Genomic DNA, 24,451 nt, shown 5'->3' with positions numbered 1-24,451 from the left:
GCCCCCCCCCCCCAACCCATACTTAAAGCATTATAGACGAATTGCACCCTTCTGAAGTTCAATCTCTTTATCGGAATTTTCAAACTTTACATTCAAACGATATGGCACTTGGTGGGTATTTGAGGAAATGATACTGCTTTACTTTCACATTCAAGGTTACAGAGAAATAGCTGACCAAATTTACGCCCCCCCCCACCCGATACTTTAAGCATTATAGACGAATTGCACCCTTCTAAAATTCAATCTCTTTATCGGAATTTTCAAACTTTATTTTCAAACGATAGGGCACTTGGTGGGTATTTGAGGAAATGATACTGCTTTACTTTCTCATTCATGGTTACGAAGTAATAGCTGACCAAAGTTACAACCCCCCCCCCCACCCCATACTTAAAGCATTATAGACGAATTGCACCCTTCTAAAATTCAATCTCTTTATCGGAATTCACAAACTTTATTTTCAAACGATAAGGCATTTGGTGGGTATTTGAGGAAATGATACTGATTTACTTTCTCATTCATGGTTACGAAGTAATAGCTGACCAAAGTTACGCCCCCCCCCCCACCCGATACTTAAAGCATTATAGACGAATTGCACCCTTCTAAAGTTCAATCTCTTTATCGGAATTTTCAAACTTTACATTCAAACGATAGGGCACTTGGTGGGTATTTGAGGAAATGATACTGCTTTACTTTCTCATTCATGGTTACGAAGTAATAGCTGACCAAAGTTACCCCCCCCCCCCACCCATACTTAAAGCATTATAGACGAATTGCACCCTTCTAAAATTCAATCCCTTTATCGGAATTTTCAAACTTTATTTTCAAACGATAGGGCACTTGTTGGGTATTTGAGGAAATGATACTGCTTTACTTTCTCATTCATGCTTACGAAGTAATAGCTGACCAAAGTTACGCCCCCCCACCCCATACTTAAAGCATTATAGACGAATTGCACCCTTCTAAAATTCAATCTCTTTATCAGAATTTTCAAACTTTACATTCAAACGATAGGCACTTGGTATGTTTTCGAGGAAATGATACTGCTTTACTTTCTCATTCATGGTTACGAAGTAATAGCTGACCAAAGTTACGCCCCCCCACCCGATACTTAAAGCATTATAGACGAATTGCACCCTTCTAAAATTCAATCTCTTTATCGGAATTTCAAACTTTATTTTCAAACGATAGGGCACTTGGTGGGTATTTGAAGAAATGATACTGCTTTACTTTCTCATTCATTGTTACGAAGTAATACATGTAGCTGACCAAAGTTACGCCCCACCCCATACTTAAAGCATAAAAGACGAATTGCTCCCTTCTAAAATTCAATCTCTTTATCGAAATTTTCAAACTTTACATTCAAACGACAGGGCACTTGGTGGGTATTTGAGGAAATGATACTGATTTACTTTCTCATTCATGGTTACGAAGTAATAGCTGACCAAAGTTACGCCCCCCCACCCATACTTAAAGCATTATAGACGAATTGCTCCCTTCTAAAATTCAATCTCTTTATCGGAATTTTCAAACTTTACATTCAAACGATAGGGCACTTGGTGGGTATTTGAGGAAATGATACTGCTTTACTTTCTCATTCATGCTTACGAAGTAATAGCTGACCAAAGTTACGCCCCCCACCCCATACTTAAAGCATTATAGACGAATTGCACCCTTCTAAAATTCAATCTCTTTATCGGAATTTTCAAACTTTACATTCAAACTATAGGGCACTTGGTGGGTTTTTGAGAAATGATACTGCTTTACTTTCTCATTCATGGTTACGAAGTAATAGCTGACCAAAGTTACGCCCCCCACCCCATACTTAAAGCATTATAGACGAATTGCACCCTTCTAAAATTCAATCTCTTTATCAGAATTTTCATACTTTACATTCAAACGATAGGCACTTGGTGGGTATTTGAGGAAATGATACTGCTTTACTTTCTCATTCATGGTTACGAAGTAATAGCTGACCAAAGTTACGCCCCCCCAGCCGACACTTAAAGCATTATAGACGAATTGCACCCTTCTAAAATTCAATCTCTTTATCGGAATTTCAAACTTTATTTTCAAACGATAGGGCACTTGGTGGGTATTTGAGGAAATGATACTGCTTTACTTTCTCATTCATTGTAACGAAGTAATACATGTAGCTGACCAAAGTTACGCCCCACCCCATACTTAAAGCATAAAAGACGAATTGCTCCCTTCTAAAATTCAATCTCTTCATCGGAATTTTCAAACTTTATTTTCAAACGACAGGGCACTTGGTGGGTATTTGAGGAAATGATACTGCTTTACTTTCTCATTCATGGGTACGAAGTAATAGCTGACCAAAGTTACGCCCCCCCACCCGACACTTAAAGCATTATAGACGAATTGCACCCTTCTAAAATTCAATCTCTTTATCGGAATTTCAAACTTTATTTTCAAACGATAGGGCACTTGGTGGGTATTTGAGGAAATGATACTGCTTTACTTTCTCATTCATTGTTACGAAGTAATACATGTAGCTGACCAAAGTTACGCCCCACCCCATACTTAAAGCATTATAGACGAATTGCTCCCTTCTAAAATTCAATCTCTTTATCGGAATTTTCAAAATTTACATTCAAACGATAGGGCACTTGGTGGGTATTTGAGGAAATGATACTGCTTTACTTTCTCATTCATCATGACACCGGCAGGTATTGGCTCATTTGTACGACGTTTGCCGATTTTTAGAGCACCTTTTTAATAACTTGTCGAGGATTTTTTTTAAAAATTGTTGCAGTTATCTGGCATTAGTGACAATGTGCGGTGCAGATATGCGGAGTCACTAACAATGCAGTGAATGGGAACTGGTTTGGGATTTCGGGATTCGGTGCAATTAAAATGGAGTGTGCGTTTATCCGAGGTGCAATTAAGTGGCTTTTCGTGGTTTTCTTATTTCTTGTATCTTGTATTTTGTTTATTATGGATGAGTCTTATAAGTAAATAAAGGGGCCCTACTGTTTTCGATGGTGTGTGGTGGGTTCTTTAACGTGCTCGAGATGTGGCTCTCTTCAAGCACGAGACCTTCGTTTAACGAGGCATGTCCCTAACTACTCATTTTCACCCCAGTGAAGTGAGGAAATTGGTGTTAAGTGCCTTTCCGAACAACGTCAACTTGATATGTAAGGATACGAACCCAGGACCTGTGGGTTTTGGACCAAACATATAATACATATAGTACTATTTCTGTGTGGAATGTTTATACTCCTTCCTTGGGTCACGGCGGACTGCAACCGCACTACATGCCTCCATTTCTCTCTCGACCGTGGCATGCATTTTGGGACTCAACCAACCTCGTGCTACCGAACGTTCTTAGCGACTAAAACGCTGACTGCCCATAAGTAATATGATTGGACTAACAGTATCACAGATGTATTGACGGAGCACACCCCAGTTCTTCCGCGACAGGGTCCGTGTAAGTGTAAGGCAAAAAGAGACGGAAGCCGGGGTTCGAGGGTCCAGGTTTGAGTTCACATTTCTAGTAAATGAATAATCATCTGAAATTAGATTGAATACTAACATATGTTTCAAGTTTGCCGCTGATCAATGTGGCTTTGCTACATTGTTTAGAGTTTGTTCAAAATATTCATTAAGAATAATTCCTGTACTTTTTGATTAATATTGATTTTGTCATATTTATTTGCTATTGAATCTGTCATAATTAGCTTTGCTACATATCTATTCTGTCATATTCATTTGTTTTTATATAACATATATTACTTACATTTACGTTGTAATTTTTTTCATCTTTACGTATAAGCTTCTTTGGAATCCGTGCTTTCTGTTTGTATCAGTTCATGTGCCTTTTCAGTTATTTCTTTTTTTCTGTTTTTATTATGTATGCGAAATGCAATGGATTTTTTAAAACAAAGTTGTTCCAGGATATATTTCTTTCCATATTATCGGATATAGACAACACAGTAGTCGAGAGACTGTTATATTGAAATCAAAACACAATTTGTCATTTATTGTTCATCCATTTGTATCCACTAATCCACTTGTTTATTTGTTTGTTCGTTTGCTTGTTTGTATGTATGCATAGTTGTAGAAGACATTACGAAAGTCGCTGAACTCTTGTTGTGTCAATAAAGATTGTTTATCGTTTATCAAGAAAACTCAAGATTAAATAACACAAGTATTTTCATGCTGTTGAAACTTTTTTTTTCTGCGTCGGTGTGTTGTATATCGTCTAGTTTGCAGCTATCTTCTGCTGGACCCAGTCCAACATGGATGTGACCCGGGCGTACACGCCGGGGAAGCCGGGACGCGCGCAGCCGTAACCCCAGCTCACCACACCGTTCAGGTACCACTGACCCTGGCGGGGGCAGACCAAAGGACCACCGGAGTCACCCTGGAAAACAAAGTATATCAAACAAACGCTAAAAAGATCTACCGGTTATTCTAGTCTATGACCAATGGGAAAGCTACTACAAGAGTGATCTAGCCAGGTTACAAGTAAGGTTTTCTTGATTTTATCATATCGATGTCATTTTCTGGGAATCCCGAAACTGATGCGGCGTGTTCGGCTTCATTATGAAATCGAAGCAGTGAGAAAGGTTCAACAAATGACTTAACACACATAGTATGGCATACTGAACGATAGGTTCTTCAGTTTGGTTCTTTCACATTTTCTTGACTTTGACTATTGACTTTGAAATTGACAATCGTTCAACGACATTAGCATCCGCTTTTGATTTTTTTTTTGCAATTTACAGCATTATTTTTTTCAAATTTGCAACCGCTTTGTACGATTCATTGTATCGTGAAAAACTATTGAGGGCGCACGAAAATTGGTGCGCGAACGCATGTCATATTATATAACTCCTGGAGTAGTGAAAAGGAAAGGAATATCATGTCCATGTACTGTCACTAATGGAGCTCTTTTAAACAATAAACAAGAAGTAATGTCCTCCATATAATCAAATCAAAGTTGCCTTACACATCCTCTCTTCCAAGTGATTACGTCAACATGCCATGCTAGCTGTCATGTCTTAGCTTTAAACGTTACCTACCTGACAAGCATCGTGTCCGCCATCTGGAAAGCCAGCGCACATCATGAAGTCGCTGATCTCTCCGTTGTAGGACCCAGCGGAGTTACAGTCGGTGTTACTGACCAGGGGAACGCGGGCCTGCTTCAGAACTTCATCGTTACCCGTACCTTTACAAAAGCAACATGTCCAGTCAGTTACAGCAGATTATGACCGGGCTGTTTGTAACATATTTCAGATAGAAGTTAATAGCATCCACAGTACTTTCTCATCAGGAATAAGTAACCGCCACCTAGGTATCATCAGGTACATTATTGTGACCTAGGCAGCTTGAATCACTAGAAGTATTATAAAGATTGTATCCTACCGCTGCCACCATGTTATATTCTGGGGTCCCTAGACAGCTTGAATTACTAGAAGAAAAAATGTATCACTCCGCCTCACATGGCAAGCAAAACAGAATAAAATCTGGAGTCAGGTCAACTGTTGGTGTCATTCCTGCGTCGTTGGATCGATATACTACATAACATAACAATATTGACTCATATGTACCAAATTATGACAGACCGTGAATAGATAATGCGCAAGGAACGACGGCTCTAGTCATACAGTCTATCATACACCGATACGGATCGGATCGGATACAACTTTACTGAGCATCGTATAGTATTGCACATAGAAACGAAAACATAAGCTGGTATTTCACTGAACTGCGCCTAATCGCGCCAAATCATTGCGACAATTTTGCGAATTTTCGGAATTTTTTTCTTGCGGTCACGCTGACGTGCGAAGCACGTGTAAAATTCTAGTACATAATCTGAAAATCGTAGCGTCGCCATTGACTTAAAAATGATCAAAATTCAGCTAAAAGCTATCCACGGTAATTGCGCAGATTTGCGCCATCTTGCGCCCATTATGTCAATTGCAAATCTTTTGAATTTTTTGAAATATCAAGAAATGTAATTTTAGATGATTAAATGGTGTCAATTGGCGCCAGCGTGTGCCACTTTGCAAATGTCTTTCTCAATTTGGTGCAGCCCAGTGAGGTCCTAGTACTTGCTATACCTAGGGTCTCTCCAAAGCCAGTGGTGACACACGTGGTGCCGACCGGTGGGTCGTCGCCGGGGTGCTGCGGCAGACAGACGGTCTGGATGTACTGGCCCATGGTAGCGGGACGGGACAGCTTCAGCAGGGTCAGATCCTTGTTGATGAGCCTGCCGTCGTACTCCTCGTGAACTATAACCTATAGCAACGAGTGCCAATGGCATAGTTATAATGCGTTATTGTCCCAATCTAGTACTCCCGTGGTGAAAGCGGTAATGCAGTCCATATGGATCGAATTCCGTAGATCCGTGGGCCGGAGTTCGATCCTTGGGTCGGCGACAGCTCGGTCATGCTGTAAAGGGTTGCATTCGTCATTTTGGATGTAAATACTTATTTTAGATGAATTGTTGATGTGTATGTGTTTGTCTGTTAATATGGGCCGTCGAGCCCGAAATAAACAATAAACAGTTGACCTGAAGCCGGTGACCTCATGTATGAAGGAGTTTGAAGCGAAGCCTCAATCGTCAAACCTGAACGTTAAAGAACCCAATACTCTTATTGAGAAGTACTAGTGCAGGGCTGGTTCAGTGTGCTTGGCTAAATACGCGACTAGTAGCGAAGCCGCATTGCACTACAAGCTAGCTAAAAAGCCCCATGCTTCGTCCTCAGTCTGAAGTCCGGCCGCTTTACTTTAAGTAGATTTATCAACTGGGTTGCCTTCTTCAGACATTGCAAAATACATACGTTATGGTTAACTTAAGAAGAAGAGAAGAAAAATATTGAAGACATTGGTTTTTGGATGACATCACATTGCACTGTTGATCTATTCGAATTCATTGGTTATTTAGATGATGACTTAATACAAATATCATTACACATTCATGTACAAGTAACACTGATGTTACTCTTTAAGAGATACGTAATCATTCGACTAACCTTGGAAAGAGAGAACCGCTCCTCAGCTATGTTGGACTCGTACGAATAGTGTTTGCCCAAAACTACGGTGTACCGACTCGGGTCTGGACTGTGGGGCAGAAGAAAGTGAAAAATAGATTGAACGTCATCATTCTTTGTAAGCGGTAAGTCTGCACTTGGTGCAATTAAGGAAGTTTACAATCAAAAGTCTCAAGCAGTCTCAGATTGCTGGTTAATTTTTTGGTCTAAATCACTACGAAATGTCGCCTAAGAATCAAGTATTTGTGCAGGTTAAGGTGTTAATCAGGATGGGATAGGCCATTAAGTTTCTTAAAGCCAACATATCGTAGTAAGACATTGAAGTCCCGAGGCCGCCATATTGAATTTGGCTCATGCCACATAACCAGGCGCTGGTCTGATAAATTAATAAGGATCGCATGCATTCTGTAAAATTCGTATGTTTCGCAGCAGTGGATCATTAGATTTCCGTAAGATTAGTAAATATTACGCAAGAATCGTATGTATACTAAGGCACCCCTGTTACTGGACCTCAACATGACTTACTCGTCAGCGAAACAATGAGCGGCCGTCAGGATCCACTCGGGGTGGATGAGAGACCCGCCACAGAAGTGGTAGGAGGTCATGAGAGACGCCTGCCAGGGCCAGCTGCCGGGAACAGCAGCTTCGCCGCCCACAACACGGCTTGGTGGGAAGACGGGCTGGATGGGGCCGGAGCCGCAGGTGGAGTCACCGCCTATTTTTAAAACGTAAGCGTCAGAAGTTAGTTGAGCACTTACTTTTGTTTGTCTTAAGGTAGAAGCGCTCACTCTGCGTATTCATTGATTCAATTAGTAAGGAACAAGTATCACTAGTCGTAAGATCGTTATACGATTTACCCTTGGTGCTAGACTCTCGCGGAGCTTGGTAGCGAATTTGTTCGGTAGCACAGCACAGCCCAGGCAGTTAGGCTGGGCTAGCTAACTCCCTGCATGGCAACTCGATCCCCGGAGTGCTAATCTTGGTTGGCGGGCCTAACTGCCTGGGCTGCCGAACAAATTGTCTGCCAAGCCCTGATAGAGTCTATCACCCAGAGCATGTGAGAATGTATAGAAAAGATAGGACAAAGTCGGCTGTGTTGTTATGGAAAGGGCCTGGTTCTGTCTGTCACTGCCTGCATGAAATTTCTACGGCGTCATAATCGTAAGACGACCTACGACGGGTGTAACCGCGCTATAATCTGTTGTTAAGTCAAAACGCCTTTACATGACCTCTGTTAGTGCTTGCCTACAAGCTCATTCACACGAGTACGCATGCGCGTCGACAAGAACAATACCCAGACATGTTTGTTGTGTCTCCGGGGTCTTCACCTTTGATATATTATCCACAATTCCTGTCGCCGCGCATGCGTACTCGGAAGTGTGAATGAGCTTATTGCTAAGCAGTGCAAGATAAAGAAGTCAAGTACTGCAGAGGAACTCGTCACTTCCGTCGCCGCAATCGTTCTTTCCGTCACACTTCAGACTGTCGCTGATGCAGGTGCCGTCCCAGCAGGTGTGCTCGTCAGGTGCGCAGGTGACTGAGACGAGAAAGATAAGAAGGTGGGTAGGTAAAAGTTATTGCTTTTTAGGCCTGTCGGGGCAGTGGGGTATTATCCACTGTGTCTAGGGCACGTTATTTAAAGGCCGCCCAAACTCTCTCCTTCCATCGTCTTTAACCTCCCCAGCCAAAGTCAGGCACCCATGTGTATACCTGGATGGAGTGAGGGAAGTGGTGTTTCGTGCTTTTCCCAAGGACACAACGCTTTTGAAAATAAAAACTTCCTCAGGGTGGCAATTTATCCATGATTGTTGTAACATTATGTACTTCGGTGATTTACAGTCAAATCAAATCAAAGTTTATTGCACAACGATATTGTAGATAGATGATTTAAAGTGCTTGTGTCACCAACTACAATAAAACATAACAGTTCCCGTCTACAAGTAACCGTATATATGGTGATTATTGTGGCATGAACGAGAAAAGCAAACAAAAATTAAAACTTCCAATTATATGTAGTTAACGTTGATTATCATTATTATTCGATACAATCATAATGTTCTATTTTGGTGTCATACGCAATGAGCAAAGGGCACAGAATACTTACGTGGAGGATCGGCAGTCGAAAACCTGGCGGAGAATCCGTTCCCTGTGACGACGGAATCGCTAGTGAGAACCACGAAGGCCTGGTTTCCGGACGCGGTGACCTCGCGGAGGGTAGAGCCACACAGTCTGGTTAGCAGTGGCCCGTCCCTGTCCGGGCCGTCGTACACGGTAACGGAGTCGAATCTACAGGTAGGCCCGTCCTCCACATCCATCACATCGAAGCTATGAGGTAAGAAATCCACATTTTAACAAATGTGACCACAAAACACAGCACTAACATGTACATGTAAAAAAACGAAATTCAATCTTTACTACTTGATAAATACATTTGTAAACTCAGACGTTTCAAGCGCCCATCCGGAAGCTTTTTGTCAATGAGGAGAATAGTAATCAGAAAATCATCAGCTTGTTTCCAATATGACCAATAGGACACATGTGTCTCCCTTATTTTATCAAAATACTAGTGTAGAATCAAAGTTTATCTAAAAATGGACTTGCCCCACAACCAAGACGGGGGGTGCCATAGACTTTTTGCAAATTTTGATCCACTGCTCACCGAGTTACTAGCAGTAAAGCATTATGTCACAGAAGCAGTAGATTGCTCACTTCTTTACAAAGACTGGAGTTGATCGCCCGAAACTTTGGGTACGTCCAATTTTTGTGTTGGCAATCGAAGTTCACATTGGATTCAGAGCAATAGATTTAGTACCTGATGACGGCGAGCTTGCCAGGAGTGACGGTTATCTGCCATGAGGCGTCCAAGCTGTCTTGGTAGTTGTCGGGGTAGTTTGGCGATGTGAAGGTACCGGACTCTCCGTTAAACACGACGGTACTGATTTCGACTGGGGGAGGCGTCGGCCGAGCTGGTGGGATAAATGTTGTATATTTAGGTCATGTTGATTCGATTGTATGGGTGAACCAATGATTAAACACACAGGGAATGGTTTACCGAACAATAGAGTCTTCATTCACTCTACGACCTTGGTTTCCGTTTTTCGATACTTTTTGCAATCCACGGCATATATATTTGCTCATTTTGCAGCTGCCCTGTGCTTTTAACAGTATACGAAAACTTTTTTAAACGAAAGAAAATTGATGCGCGCGTTGATGTCATACATATAATCAAATCAACATAGCCTTACGCAACACAAACTCAACGCGTAAGGAAGTACATCTTTACATTTTTTTTTAAAATCTTTGGCGACAGCTCTGGGGCGGAGGCATTTAATTTCTGAAGACACTTACGATTGGACTGATCACTGATGGCGCTGAAAGTTGCGGAGAAGCCGTTATCCGTGACGCTACTGTCCGACACGAACCGGACGGTCATGACGTTAGAAGAGGCCACTTGGTCAGAGGGGCGGACTGTACCACAGTCCTTCACCATCAGGGGGGCAGAAGCATCGGCACCATCGTAGACGGCAACGTAGTCATACCTGTAGGAACAAAAAAAAACGACAGTTATGACTTATATGGGTAAATTTACATTTTGGCTTTCCACTGTTTTCTCACAAATTAATTGAGAAAAACTGTAGTTGTACTTAATATTGGTAGCTGCCTTATTAGCTGGGTATAAAAGAATTTTAAATGTGATTTTCGGACCATATGGATGATGTCATCGAATTTCATATAGTATTTTTGTAAATACAGCACTTTTGTATATCAACTGCAATGAAACTATGCTTTCCACGTGGATAATTATCAAAGCGACAAACGTAAGTTAGCACATCTTTATATCTATTAATTGCCGGGCTTTATTAGGAAATTATTTCAATAAGTTAGAAACTATCTAAAGACTACCGACAATCAGTAGATATCAAGATGTGCAAACGTACGTTGGTAGCTTTGAGCATTGCAACTGTTGTCGGAGAAATAACTGTTCACAACCTTGACAGGTAAATTTTCCTTGTACATTTCTACAATTGTCACGATGACGTGCAAAAGTGGTGTACAAAGGGTACATATGTTTCAGCTTTTTAGTTATATCATTGTTATTTAGCTACGTATTCGTTGTTCGTGAATTCATGCGTTCTTGTTAGTTTTCAACCAAATGCTGTTAAATTTACAAGTGGCTACAAAACAATTAACCTGCGTACAAGTATATGAATAAATCAACATGTCAAGTCTGACGCATCACTTATACTACTAGTTCTAAGGTCTTAACATTCTTTGATAATAATAACATTATATACATGTATCTACCTATTTGTACACAGTAAGGGTACGTATGTTTTCACTCTGCCACCATGCCATTAGTAACTAAGTCATAGCAGTTATATGGTACAACTGACTGTATTGACCCCGATCATGGAAATATATATAAAAGAGAATTTATATCTGTACGCTTGACTCACTCGCAGTTGCTGCCATACTCCAGGTCGATCTCCGTGAAGTGGAGGAGGACAAACTTGCCAGGGGTGACAGTGATGGTCCAGGTGCAGTCCTGGCTGTTCTCGTAGTTCAGGAGCTCTATCACCCCGGAGTCCTGCTGCAATTCACCGCCACACGCAGCCGGGGCCGCAGACGCCTCGTGTAGCCCAACCACACACAGTACGAATATCCAGATCATGTTTCTTTCAGATACCTTGCAGAAAAGGACAGAAGAGACGCTTCTGCTGCTTAAATCGTAGTCGTTATCATGATTACTTAAACCTTAATGCGTCAGAAGTAGGTCCAAAATGATAAAACATTGATATCATCTAGTTTTGTCAATTTACTCACCTTCCTTCAAACAGAGAGGTCGAGAAAATAGCATCTGCTACTCGGGCGTATGCTGAGCAATCTGTTTTAATATTTGCAGAAGGCTTGGACATAATACGTCCCTCCTGCCCTACCCATCCTAGATAAGAGCATTGAGTAAACAGCACGGTTTTTTTCAGAGACAGTAGACAGTTGACGTAGTAAAAGGAAATGTGTCGTCTTTGCAAAACGTCATAGCTTTCGAATCGCTGACCTTATTATAAGCAACTCAAACGCGCTCTACAGTATGTTTTTGAAGAGGACAAGAAGACGGTGTAACGTTGATGTAGATGTCTAAATGTAATATAACGCATATCAACTCCGTGTGTGATTGATAGATAGATCAATTGGATTTCTGCGAGATGTACACTGTGCATATCTGTACATGTATGTATGACTGAGCGTGTACAAATCTGTGCAAGACGTCTCTAGGATGTCCAGTATCCTTGAGACCATTTCCTTTACTACATCCCTTTAATGTAACTTTTTATTTCAAAATCCTGTACTGGTTTTCAAAGGAACATTATCAAACCATACAAAATAGCTCAGATAACTGTGAGAAAGATAAATAATCCAAGGAGGTTTCAGTACTTGGTAAACTATTCTAGCCAGGCCTCCACTGGTATGAACTGTATGGGTGCCTGATTTATATAGTTTTACTGGGGTCGTGATGACTAATCCTGAAGAATGTGCAGAAACGTCACTATTTTCTGTCAGAAGACTTCCTGTAATGTATTAAGTCAAAAACACAGTATGTTAGGTTAGGGGAGACTAGGAACGGGGATAGAGAAGAGAGGTCATGAGTTTGCTAGAATGAACGATCACTTCCATTGGTCACGACAACTGGTGTTTGCCTTCTCTTTACATCGAGGAGCCTCTCTCTGCTATTTGCTACATCTACATGTTGACATGAAATCCACTGGGGATAGCCGAACTTCTTCATAGCTTCTGACACGTGATTGATCTCTGAAACCATGTCCACAGAATCCCTGATGACAGAGTGTTTTACTACAAGAACTGGCTATTTATCCCGTTTTTTTAGCCATGTTTATTTGATTATATGGATGATTGCCCTATTCCAAAAATTAATAAAATGTTTTCCACCATACTGTAAATCACACAAACTAGATGCAAAATGATCAAATGTATCCCGCAAAGTGTAAAATGAAATGGTTGGAAAACGATACTAATGTGGTGGAATGTGAAAAGCATTAACAAGAAATGACAAAAAAAAAAAAGAATCTACATTTTGGTACATTAAACTGTGTGTTTAACCCGTTGTTCAACCTTCCTGACCACGTAGATTTCATAATGATGGAAACCTTTTTTTTGCTTAACTTTTTTTCTTATTCGCACGCTCGCCGCAGTTTTGGGGTTCCCAGAGGATGCCATCCATATAATCAAATCAACATGGCCTAATTAAAAAAAAAAGAATTTAAATCGAAAAACGTGATAACTACTTGCCCGCGTGATAAAGGTTGTCACAAACGTATCACAATATTTCACAAAGTAGACATACAGAAGCAGATTCAGGATCCTTCTAGTGAATTAATGAGATAGCGACCCTCTATTAATGTACAAAATAGAGACTTAATTAACGAGACCATTTATCTCATTAATTCTCTAGAATGAAAGTTCGTGAGACTCTGTCTAGTAAATCCGCTATCTCATTATTTCACTAGAAGGAGATTTCGAGAGTCTCTATCTAGTGAATTAGTCGCCATCGTATTATTTCACTAGAAGGAGATTCGATGAGTCTCTATCTCTATTTAGAGAATTAATGAGATGGAGGGTCAATTTCATGAGTCTCTATCTAGTGAATTAATGAGATAGAGGTTCTCTATCTCATTTTTCACTAAAAGGAGATTTCGTGAGACTATCTGTAATTTCTTTGTACTTAATTCCAGTAGCGAGTCGACCAAACATCCATACATGCATACAATAACTCAGTTTGTTCTGTTGTCGACAAGACTTCATAGTTCTAATTGTAGGATAGATTAGCCTTGTAGGATTGTTGTCTAATATTTGATGCCATACATTGTACCATGTACGATTGTTGAGCAATATAGTCAATTCCTTTAACAATCACTAAATTCGTGTTATTAATGTTTCAAGCTAGCTACGCTATTTTTTGACACATTTATTAATTCCTTTTGTTTTGGCTGAACTTCTGTTGTTTGGTTGGTTCAGAATCAATAAAGAAATCATTTAACTCATGTTCTTTATCAGAGTCTGAAGCAGTGATATATATATATATATGGTTTGTAGTTCATACCCTGTAAACCGCCTCATGGCGTATCACACCAGGTCTGTAGTAAAGAATACAAGCTACATATCTATCAGTGTATTGACAAAGCAGAGTTTTCTCCTTTTCTCTACCTGAACGAATTACCAGTCTTAACTCTGCTTTCTGCCTAACAAACAGAGTGATGAACTTGTCAATCAAGCAGATCTGCTTTCCAAAGGTATAAAGTAAGAATGATCAGCCATATTGGATGCTTAAACCAGGAGGTTGTCTGGTTAATTTGAATATATGTATGTATATGTGAGCGAAGTCACTTAATTGTTATACACATATTTAGTTTGAAAGGACAACGTAGTGTTTTGCGCATTTTTGGTAAATTTTAGATGTATGTATGCATATGGTATGTTAGATATCACTGACATGACATAGAGACATCATATAAAAACCACTGATGATGTTTTCAACTTGTTTCTTGATTATTAATTGATATAATGATTCAAATAGTATTTCTGTCATGTGATTTTTAATAACAGTAAAACTGAACTGACGGGCGTTTTAGAGATCTTGATGAAGAGTGGTATTGCCACATACCACGTAACACTATCGGAATATCAACTTCATATTTGTATACCGGCAAACCTGATGTTACACAGTATATATTTTTTTCTTCTCTTTTTTTCATATATTTTATTATCTTATATGATATCCTTTCAGTATTATGGACTTAAGTACGTTACTAAGTAATACGTAAGGTAGACCAGAGATGTCCAGAAAGAACTAAAAACATAGCTTTTTTTAGATAGATGCTTTATTGCTTTTGACAAAAATGTTAGAATGTTGTTCCACTTTGGTTAAGTTCTCGCGGTGTTTGAAGAACTCTCGGTGTTGGGACGAAACGCCACTTTCTTTTTAGTTGGCAGCCATCTTCTGGCCGACCCAGTCCAGCATGGAGCTGACACGGGCGTACACGCCGGGGTAGTTGGCCTGGCCACATCCGTAACCCCAGCTAACAACACCGTTCAGGTACCACTGACCCTGGCGGGGGCAGACCAAAGGACCACCGGAGTCACCCTGCAAGGGAATAATAAACATTGTAGTTGTCAATTTTTTGTTGAAGCAAATCGTGAGACTCTTACGTGCATCAAAATTTATTAAGCTCAGCCAACGTTCATCTGCTCGACATGCTAGCAATAGACAGATCTACATGTAGAATATGCTTTAAAGGCAACCAATGTAATATTAGGGCCAAGAAATGGAAATATAAAGAAATGCTGAAATTCTTATGGTAGTGACATTTACTTACATTGTTAAGCACATTTGCGTAATAACTTCAAACTTTTAGGATTTTAAACCCTCGCAGAATCGTGTCGTACGATGATCCTCTTAGTTTCGCGAGCCGACAAAAACTCTTATTACCATTTTCAGTGAATTCTCACATCACAACAACGTCGTATTTTTGCATCATGGACGTTGCTATACATTGTAATGGTGTTGCTTGAACTAATCATGTACAGAAATGGCTAAATACATTCACTTTTAAAATTCGATTTTTCGGACCCTAATATTTAACAATAATAAGTTTATTGCAAATTCATGCCCGAAGGCTAAATGCAAAAAACATACATAAAAGAACAGTGTACAAAATAGGTATAAAAGCTGCTTATCTAAATTATACAAATGTAATTGTCTATAACTAGTGAAGGGTTTGACTTCTCTTTTGTAAGCAATGGAAGACGTAATGTCCCACCTTTTCTATAATTTGTGGGGTTTTGGTAGGAAGAATAGTCTTTTCTTTGTCTGTAAGCTTAGGGAAATTCGGATAGATTTTAGTGGTCTGAATAGGCAACTCATTTCGTGCATTATCATGGAATGAACAGTTTGAAATAAAGTGTATTTCGTCTTCCACGGCATTTGTATTGCAATACTTACAAAGTCTTTCATATATAGGTAATTTTCTATACCGGCCTCTCTTGCTTGGGTTTCCTTTGATATCAGCAGATATTGTCCTGTAAATAAAGGTAAGAACCACCCACCTGGCAAGCATCATGACCTCCCTGAGCGAAGCCAGCGCACATCATGAAGTCGGTGATCTGTCCGTCGTAGGAGTTGGCGGCGTTACAGTCGTCGTTGCTGACGTAGGGAACGCGGGCCTGCTTCAGAACATCGTCGCTACCGGTACCTTTATATCATTGACAACAAAAGATACGTTTTATACAGACACGCCACGTCAAGAGAACTAATATTTTTTTGGCGAAGGTTCAGGAGCAAGCCTTACAGTGTAGTATACGTCCAGTTAAAAAAAAATTCAAATAATTCCACGGGTAATTCTTAGGTATTTCTGTAATGTTCCGCGCATGCGCACTAGAAGTCGAGAAGTTATCGATATTCACCCTGGGTGTCTCCGAATCCAGTGGTGACACAGGTGGTGCCAGGTGGGGGATCGTCATTGGCGCTCTCGGGCAGGCAGACGGTCTGGACGTACTGGCCCAGGGTAGCGGGGCGGGACAGCTTCAGCAGGGCCAAGTCCTTGTTGAGCGCGTTATCGTCGTACTCCTCGTGAACAATTACCTGTGGCAAGGCAAAAGATAAGATTCAGTAACATCCAGTATCAAGAAAAAGCCATTGTTGGTGATATAAGTGCACTGACAAATCATCTGCCTGACACCTATTAACAAATATGAAATAGATATTTCATCAATACAGAAGTACCTTTCATTAGAAATTTTCTTTTATTCAGGCCGATGTTGTAATTCATGTCATTCCATTATGCTTAGCAATAGAGGTTGTGAATACCGAGTGAAAAACGGGGCTGAATTTCAAATGATAGTTGGTACACTACGCCGATATCTGCATACTATTAGGCAACATTCGCTTTACAAGTCTATCAAGCCATATAAAACGTAGAATCGGTTTTGATTGCTTAAAAAATGACTAACAAGAAATCGGTTCCGATCTAAATAAGGTGTAGTCAAAAACCAATTCCCTAGGGTAGCGCTCGCGGAATTTCTATAATTCTTTCCAACTCGATCGCAGTACAACACTAAAGCTCCACATTGAAGCCTCGCCAAAAAATGCAGAGCTAGAGAAACCCTCACCCTGGAGACGGAGTATTCCTCCTGGGATGTGCTGGACCCATCAGAGAAGTGCTTGCCCAGGACGACAGTGTACCGGCTGGCAGTAGGACTGGTGTGGAAAAGTGCAAGATATGTGATGTGAAACGTTGTAAGAAGGCTGTTAATCTTGTATAGCCGAGGCAAAGAACAGCGACACTGGTGGAAAGTTATGTATTCTTGTTAACTTAGCATCTTCGTTTTGCGGGACAGTTTCAACAAGTTTCTTTGTGTACTTATTTTGGCCGCTTCTAGAAAAGAAGCACATTTCTGTATCATACTTATCAGTGAATGGATGTAACTGTGGACGTGACTTACTCATCAGCGAAGCAGTGAGCGGCCGTCAGGATCCACTCGGGATGGATGAGGGACCCGCCACAGAAGTGGTAGGAGGTCATGAGAGACGCCTGCCAGGGCCAGCTGCCGGGAACAGCAGCTTCGCCGCCCACAACACGGCTTGGTGGGAAGACGGGCTGGATTGGGGCAGAGCCGCAGGTGGAGTCACCGCCTGTTAAAGATTTAAAAAAAATCCGTTAGATTTGAAGTCCAACTTTTTTGTGAACGTTTCGTGTGGAGCATTCCCTTGTCTCGTGCTTTATCCTTCTCCTGGACGCGTCGTCACCGGTTCAAATCCGTCCTAAAAGTCTATGGTTTGAATCCTAATTTGCACGTTGATGGTCACTATAGGGGGTTGCCTAAGTCTTTGGAACGTTAAGATTGAAGAATGAAACATCTGAAGCAGCCTGAAGAGGAGATTCGTAAGCAAATCAACTTACCGCAGAGGAACTCGTCACTTCCGTCACCGCAATCGTCATTTCCGTCACACCTCAGACTCTCGCTGACGCAGTTTCCGTTCCAGCAGGTGAGTGTACCAGGTGCGCAGGTGGCTGGAAGCGAAGAATTGTGAAATTTATCATTTATGGATTCCGTTCTGTTTCGAAAACTATTCGTTATAACGTTCTTACTGTCTTGTTCAGTACCAATTTCTTTCTATACCGAATAATAGACCTTGTCAATTACGGCGGCCATTTTGAATTCTCGTGCACAAGAACGAAGCTGCAGTTGGTGTTTCCTACTTATAAGTCTGTTTTATATTATAAATCTCGCCCCCTAAGTTGAAATACTGCGGTACATGATTCGCAAGGGGTCTGTACAATTACACTTAATGCCATGCCACATAATCCTATGCAGTTAGACTCCAAAACTATTTTGCTAGAAATTTTATCAGACCAGACGTTAGATCACTAGTTACGTGGGGGATCCCTGGCGGAGAAGGTAGCGGAGAAACCGGACTCGGTGACGGAGCTGTCACTGGAGAAGACCACGAAAGCCTCGTTGCCGTTGGCAACGACCTCACGTGCGGAGGATCCACAGAGCTTGCGCAGAAGTGGTGCGCTGGCGTCGGGTCCATCGTACACGGAAACGGAGTCATAGCTGCAGCCGCCATCAGCCTCGATGTTCATGGGGTCGAAACTATATGAAAGAGAAAAACATACATATGACGCCTGGAGTCAAACGTGCGAAGTCGATACCGCCCACCGTCCCTGTTCAGAGAGGTTTGGTGAACTTTGATGACATATTCATATAATTAGCTATTGTATTTGTTAGAATCAGCAGAATGGCACAATGTGTTGGGAAACTTCTTCGCTAGATGATGGGGCAAAGCAATTGTAACCCGTTACCTGTGCAATGTGCAAACTATTGAACATGCTATTGTCCTTACTACGTGGAAGTTAACCTTCGAGTTAACCTTTCCAAAACATAGTGTAGTGAAAGTGCACCGTGATCTATCATGGAATTGGGTCCTAAAACGAAAACATCGGAAATGAAGATGTGTTTGGTCTCGTACTTGATGACAACCTGCTTGCCAGCGGTGACCGACATCTTCCAGGAGCACTGGGCGCTGTCGGGGTAGTTGCTTGGGTAGTTGGGGGAGGTGAAGGTGCCAGAGTCACCGCTCAGGACGGCGTTACCACAGCTGCCGCCAGTGGTTGGTGGGGTCACTGTCAGGAAAATGCAACAAAAACGGCATCATCAACAAGGCCGTAACAACACGCTCAGAACATCCCACGTCAAAACTAACACATCTGAAAATGGAATACTCGAAATACATTCCAAACATTATATCGAACCCCGTGATGCGGAATACAAGTAGCGAACGTTTTTGCGGCCCAGGTATGACACAAAATCAAATACTGCACACGGTACTACTAAGTACTTGTACTAAACTACGCACAAAAAGTTCGGAAACTTTACTTTGGTCGATCATATTTCCGTTATTTTTTTACCGATTTCAATATATTACATATCATTTAAAAGCCTATTTGATTTCCTTTCCCATGATACCAAACTTATTGTTATTGCGAGTTCATGAAACGAGCATCAGGCCTGCTAAAGTGAGTGGGTCGAAGAAATAAAGTGCCCAGATTACCTTACTATAGTCAAACATGCTATTCCGTACATATTCTTCTGTTGATATTGACTTCTGTACGAGAGTATTGTGAAAAATCAACAAGAATTAACAAGACATATTCATGAAAGCTAAGTTTATTCTTTATCAAAACCAACAATCTGTGTCTTAGTAACGGGTTAGCAAGGAGTCTTAGTAACGGGTGATCCAGCCACGCGCTGTCACTACAGCACGGCACCTACTCCTCATACTCGTCACCAGTCGCGCAATGCGATGCTGTGGGATAGCGTCCCATTCCTCCACCAGCAGTCGTCCTAGGTCAGCCACCGTGTCTTGCACGGACAGCTCGCCCAAGCTGCTCCCATAGATGTTCGATGGGGTTCAGGTCCGGGCTCTTAGAGGGCCACTCCATCCTCTCTACACCTGCATGTTGGAGATGGTCGGCGATGATCCCTGCCCGGTGTGGGCGGGCATTATCATCTTGCAGCAAGGCATTCGGCCCCATGTTATGGAGGAAAGGGATGGCCACCGGATCAAGTATTGTGTCACGATATCTTTCTGCATTGAGGGTTCCTGGTACAAGTCTTGTCTTTCCCCTGGAGTTTATGCCTCCCCATACCCCAATGTTTGTTGTGAAACAATAACAAAAAATAACACCTGTGGATGACGATACCGTTGCAAGACGCAGGTGTTTATGTGGTGTAAACAATTGGTTCTTCGATGTGCTAAAATAACCTTGGATGGTCTGTGTGCTAGAAATAACCTTGGATGGTCTGTGCTCTAAAAATAACCTTAGAACCTGAGGAAACAATATATTGAATCATCATCCGCCCCCATACCAATAGGATGTCACAGCGCGCGTATGACACCAACAGGGAATTTTGGGCACTTTTTCTCCGTGACCCACTCACGTTATTAGTCCTGGTACTTGTTCCGTGGGTTTTCAATCACAATAAGTTTGGTATCATAGAACAGGGAATCACACAAGCTTTATAATGATATATAATGCATCAAAATTGGTAAAAAAACAACGGAGATATGCTCAACCAAAGTTAAGTTTCCGAACTTTTTGTGCGTAGTTTATATGGACAATGGCTATATGATGATAACGTCAATTTCGCGACCTTGGCACTTTATTCGATTTTTTTTTGTTGTTGTTCGAGTACACAAACCTCTCTCAACTTCAGGTGTATTTCGTGTTGTATTCTATATTTATCATACATAAAATTCGTCAACGGCCTACAAACCTACTCATTGCCTTACCTCCTGCAGTGTATAAGGACCTACTTTCTCAAAATTTGCCCCAACAAAACATCTGGATTATTCAGCACAAACTTACCGACAGCTCCGGTATCAACAGCGCTGTAGGCTGCAACGAAGCCGGTCTCGGTGATGGAGCTGTCCGACACGAAACGCACGGTCATGACGTTTGTGGAGGACACGACTCTGGAGGGAAGGCTGCTGCCGCAGAACGTACCCAGCACGGAGGAGGACGTAGAGGGGCCGTCGTAGACCTTGACGTAGTCATAACTGATGAACAAAATTTGCATAAATTTGAATAAAAATCCCTAGAACCATGATGTTCAACCTGGACAATAGAACACCGCGCCTAAAAATAATAAAGAGGCATGAAGCATTCTATGATACTGAACAAAACACTTTCATTGATGTAATAAACTGAATAAACAGACTATGACTCACTCGCAGGTGCTGTCATCCTCGACATCGAACTGTGTGAAGGACAGCTGGACGAACTTCCCGGCGGACACGGTGATCTTCCAGGTGCAGTCCTGGTTGTTGGCGTAGTTCAGCTGCTGGAAGCTGCCGGAGTCCTGCTGGAGGTCACCGCCACAGGTGGCCAGGACGCCACCAGCTGAAGAACAGACAACAAAGTCGTCACTACACACCTAAGAATCATAGCCAAAATCCATAAGATACAGAACAGAAAGTTGTGAATCACTCATTGATAGTCGTCGTGAAATAGTCGTGGAAAACTTAAGATAATTGTGCAATGTTGCTTTGTTTATTCGCTCAAATCGGCCTGCAGGTTACTGTAGAAGACATAAGAGTGGAGGCAAGGGTACTGCAAAATATGACAAAGATACAGAAGTCCTAACAAATCTATAATCACAGAGTGGTATCTTTGAACATATATGGTATCGCAAAATCATACAAAAGGGAAATTCTGACGTATATACCATTGTTAGAATAGGCCATTTTCTAAACTCAGACGCCATTTTGAGATCTTCTCTCGCGAGAGCATAATCTCGCGTGCTTTGGAAAGCGAGCGGTAACAAATTCTCTTAGTAAACCTGTTATAATGGCGCCTCATCAATAGCAAACAGGAGCGGGCCATTTTCGGTGGGGAGTTGTACTCCTCTTCGCCAAAATTCGCCAAAATATATGCATGCCACGAGTGGACAATAACTAGTGTAGAAAACAATGTGATATTTTCGTTGGTGAAGGTAAAACAATGTGACATTTTGTTGTTAGTAAAAGATGACGTACTGGGGGCGTCAGTGGGACCGCCTGCGTTGCAGTTCTGTTCGTCGCTCATGTCCCCGCAGTCGTTGTCGCCATCACAGATCCAGGAGCTCGGGATACACGTGTTGCCGTGACCGCAGGTGAACTCACTGCTGCTACACTGGGCACCTGAACAGAAGAGTACACATATACACTTCAAGACGGTTAAGGAATGTGTTTGATTGTGCGAAGGGAATCTCACTGTATGCACGGTACGTTGGCGGCCTCATTGCGTCCTAAATTGGATTTGTGTTACCGTTGATTTTATGATGGATATACTTTAAGGAAATACCATACAAAATGTACAAGTACGACTGAAAAAGACAACGAAACACACAAACCTATTTGGATTATATCAATAAGCGTTCTGTCAAATCGCTCGGACGTAGCAAGGTCACCAACGTGCTGCTGCAGATTCAGTCGTTCCCCAAAAAGTGCGAAATGGAACGAAATGGAACGAAATGGAACGAAATGAAACGACATACAGTCAAACCTGGCCATAGTGGTCATTTTTTGTCGGTCCCTTGGATTCCCCCCTCCCCCCATTGACATAAGCATTAAGAATTAGTCTATAGCTTTCACCTGTCCAATGTGGTCGCGGTCATGCAATTTTGAGTCCGGCCGCAACGCCAACACTGCCGATTACGGTCACGGCGCTGCGCGTGGTCGGCGTACGTTTCTACATTTCGTTCCATTTTGTTCCATTTCGCAATTTCTGGGGACCCGACCCGGTAAGGGGATTAGGGATCGACGATTTTCTCCAAAAACGTTAGCTCCTTCGTTTAAGACAGACATACTGGAACGTCCATGATATCGTGTTTTCTTTCCTGAAAATATAAAGTAAATGAATGATCATTTAGATAAGGTAGAATCAAGTCTCTCACCTCCACCGGCGCAGTTAGCCTCGTCCTCTCCTTGGGAGCAGTCCCCCCAGTTGTCACATTCCCAGCTGCCGGGGATGCACGATCCGTCGTTACACTGGAAATCTCCGCTGGAGCACTGGGCTGGAATCACAAAGAAAAAAACATCATGAATGAAATGCAGACACATACATGTACACGATTCATTTAGGAATGTCCCCGTGGCTCAGTTGATAGCAGCCTTACATTACAGTTGAGCTCCTAGTTTCAATGAGTTGGTAACTTGGAGACCCCGGTTCAAGTCCCGGGGTCAAGACATCTCGGTTGGAGCTGTACCCGTCATTCGGAAGGGGCGTAACAATTGGGGGTCCCGTGGAGCCTCCAGCACGTTAAAGGGTACGGGCTAGCAACCCCTCCCTGAACAAATTATACCCTGCTACTTAAACAGCAAGGAAACTTGCTGCCCTATGTGCCGATAGGTATTACAAGGGTCTACGAACAAGCTGACAGTTACTACTGGTTCATAGTCTTCTTTCCTATAAAAGTTCCACATAAGTTCTACAAAAGTTCTACAATCGTTACAATCAAATAAGCATCAAGAGAGAGACTCACCGTGAGCGCCCGCAACACACAAAAGTACAAGCCAAAGCATCTTGTTTATCAGAGAAACAAAAAGTGAGGCAGAACGAGAGGATTCTCCTGCTTATATAGCTAATCCTTATCACACAGGTTTCAGTCTACCTACGTCAGTTGGAGCCTCTTATCATTGAGAACCAGTTATAACCAGTTATGATGTCTTCTGGGCAAACAGAAGAGATCCTGTTGGCGGACACCGCAACCGAGAAAATAACATCTGGATGAAGGGAAAATGCTGTGCAGTGGATTTTGTCCTCAAATTGATACGTCGAACACGTTTAAGACCATGCTTTATGATAACAGTGCGACACATGTTATCTTTTTTTTGCTGAATGTTCAAACATATGATTTATGATTTAGAAAATACTAATCAAGAATTTGTGAGTAATAGTCTCCAAATACGTCGATATACGAGATAATACGTGGTTTTCTCAGTTTAAAGATATTCGACGAAATGGTTTTGTGTTTGCTTTACCGGTCTATCAAAAGTGAGAAATGACGTCGTGTCCCCTTCCCTAAAATTGGAACATTTGCTATCAAAGTAAATTTGCTCTTATTTGCGTCATGCGAAGATTCTGCGTGCAAACATCACAAAGCTTGATTATTTTGTAATTAGCTTTTTATTTCTTAGGTACCCAGGAAGTTTGTCCTGTCATGTTATAAGACAGTATCTATCAATAAAACACCTCACCCACGTGGACTGCCTTGTGAATTTGTTGAATCTTCGTCTTTGCAGGAATTTCAGACGACGCGCCGTCAGCAAACCCTAGGATCACATCTACAAACATACATATCAAACTATGTTA

At 41.7% G+C, this 24,451-nt stretch overlaps 2 protein-coding genes across 2 annotated transcripts; both read right to left on the bottom strand.

The window, feature by feature from the left end:
* Positions 1-3,988: 3,988 nt before the first annotated feature.
* On the bottom strand, positions 3,989-7,820 carry LOC136448784 (chymotrypsinogen A-like). Its single transcript, XM_066448427.1, has 6 exons — positions 7,778-7,820; positions 7,545-7,734; positions 7,002-7,089; positions 6,087-6,264; positions 5,046-5,191; positions 3,989-4,384 (listed from the first exon to the last, which is right to left on the bottom strand). Exons 1-6 carry the CDS (start codon positions 7,818-7,820, stop codon positions 4,223-4,225), a joined length of 807 nt encoding a protein of 268 aa, XP_066304524.1. The 3' UTR covers positions 3,989-4,222.
* A 617-nt stretch (positions 7,821-8,437) lies between these two features.
* Positions 8,438-23,698, bottom strand: LOC136448783 (ovochymase-2-like). Its single transcript, XM_066448426.1, has 18 exons — positions 23,622-23,698; positions 23,034-23,153; positions 22,135-22,278; positions 21,328-21,499; positions 20,966-21,156; positions 19,066-19,219; positions 18,469-18,689; positions 17,993-18,103; positions 17,535-17,724; positions 17,202-17,289; positions 16,497-16,674; positions 16,140-16,285; positions 15,017-15,177; positions 11,477-11,740; positions 10,368-10,558; positions 9,832-9,985; positions 9,124-9,344; positions 8,438-8,556 (listed from the first exon to the last, which is right to left on the bottom strand). Exons 1-18 carry the CDS (start codon positions 23,659-23,661, stop codon positions 8,438-8,440), a joined length of 2,865 nt encoding a protein of 954 aa, XP_066304523.1. The 5' UTR covers positions 23,662-23,698.
* Positions 23,699-24,451: the final 753 nt, after the last annotated feature.

This window comes from Branchiostoma lanceolatum, chromosome 14, assembly GCF_035083965.1.
Source record: "Branchiostoma lanceolatum isolate klBraLanc5 chromosome 14, klBraLanc5.hap2, whole genome shotgun sequence".
Classification (NCBI taxonomy): domain Eukaryota; kingdom Metazoa; phylum Chordata; class Leptocardii; order Amphioxiformes; family Branchiostomatidae; genus Branchiostoma; species Branchiostoma lanceolatum.
Note: the sequence above shows the minus strand (reverse complement) of the source record. Positions and strands in the feature narration are given on the sequence as shown.

Coding starts and splice junctions, on each gene's coding strand:
- LOC136448784 (XM_066448427.1), bottom strand. CDS start 7,820: ATGAATACGCAGAGTGAGCGCTTCTACCTTAAGACAAACAAAA. Junction 7,735..7,777: donor CTACCTTAAGACAAACAAAA/GTAAGTGCTCAA, acceptor TTTTAAAAATAG/GCGGTGACTCCACCTGCGGC. Junction 6,265..7,001: donor AGCGGTTCTCTCTTTCCAAG/GTTAGTCGAATG, acceptor TCGTTGCTATAG/GTTATAGTTCACGAGGAGTA.
- LOC136448783 (XM_066448426.1), bottom strand. CDS start 23,661: ATGCTTTGGCTTGTACTTTTGTGTGTTGCGGGCGCTCACG. Junction 18,690..19,065: donor GGCAAGCAGGTTGTCATCAA/GTACGAGACCAA, acceptor TCTTTCATATAG/TTTCGACCCCATGAACATCG. Junction 9,345..9,831: donor GGCAAGCTCGCCGTCATCAG/GTACTAAATCTA, acceptor CTTACCTCATAG/CTTCGATGTGATGGATGTGG.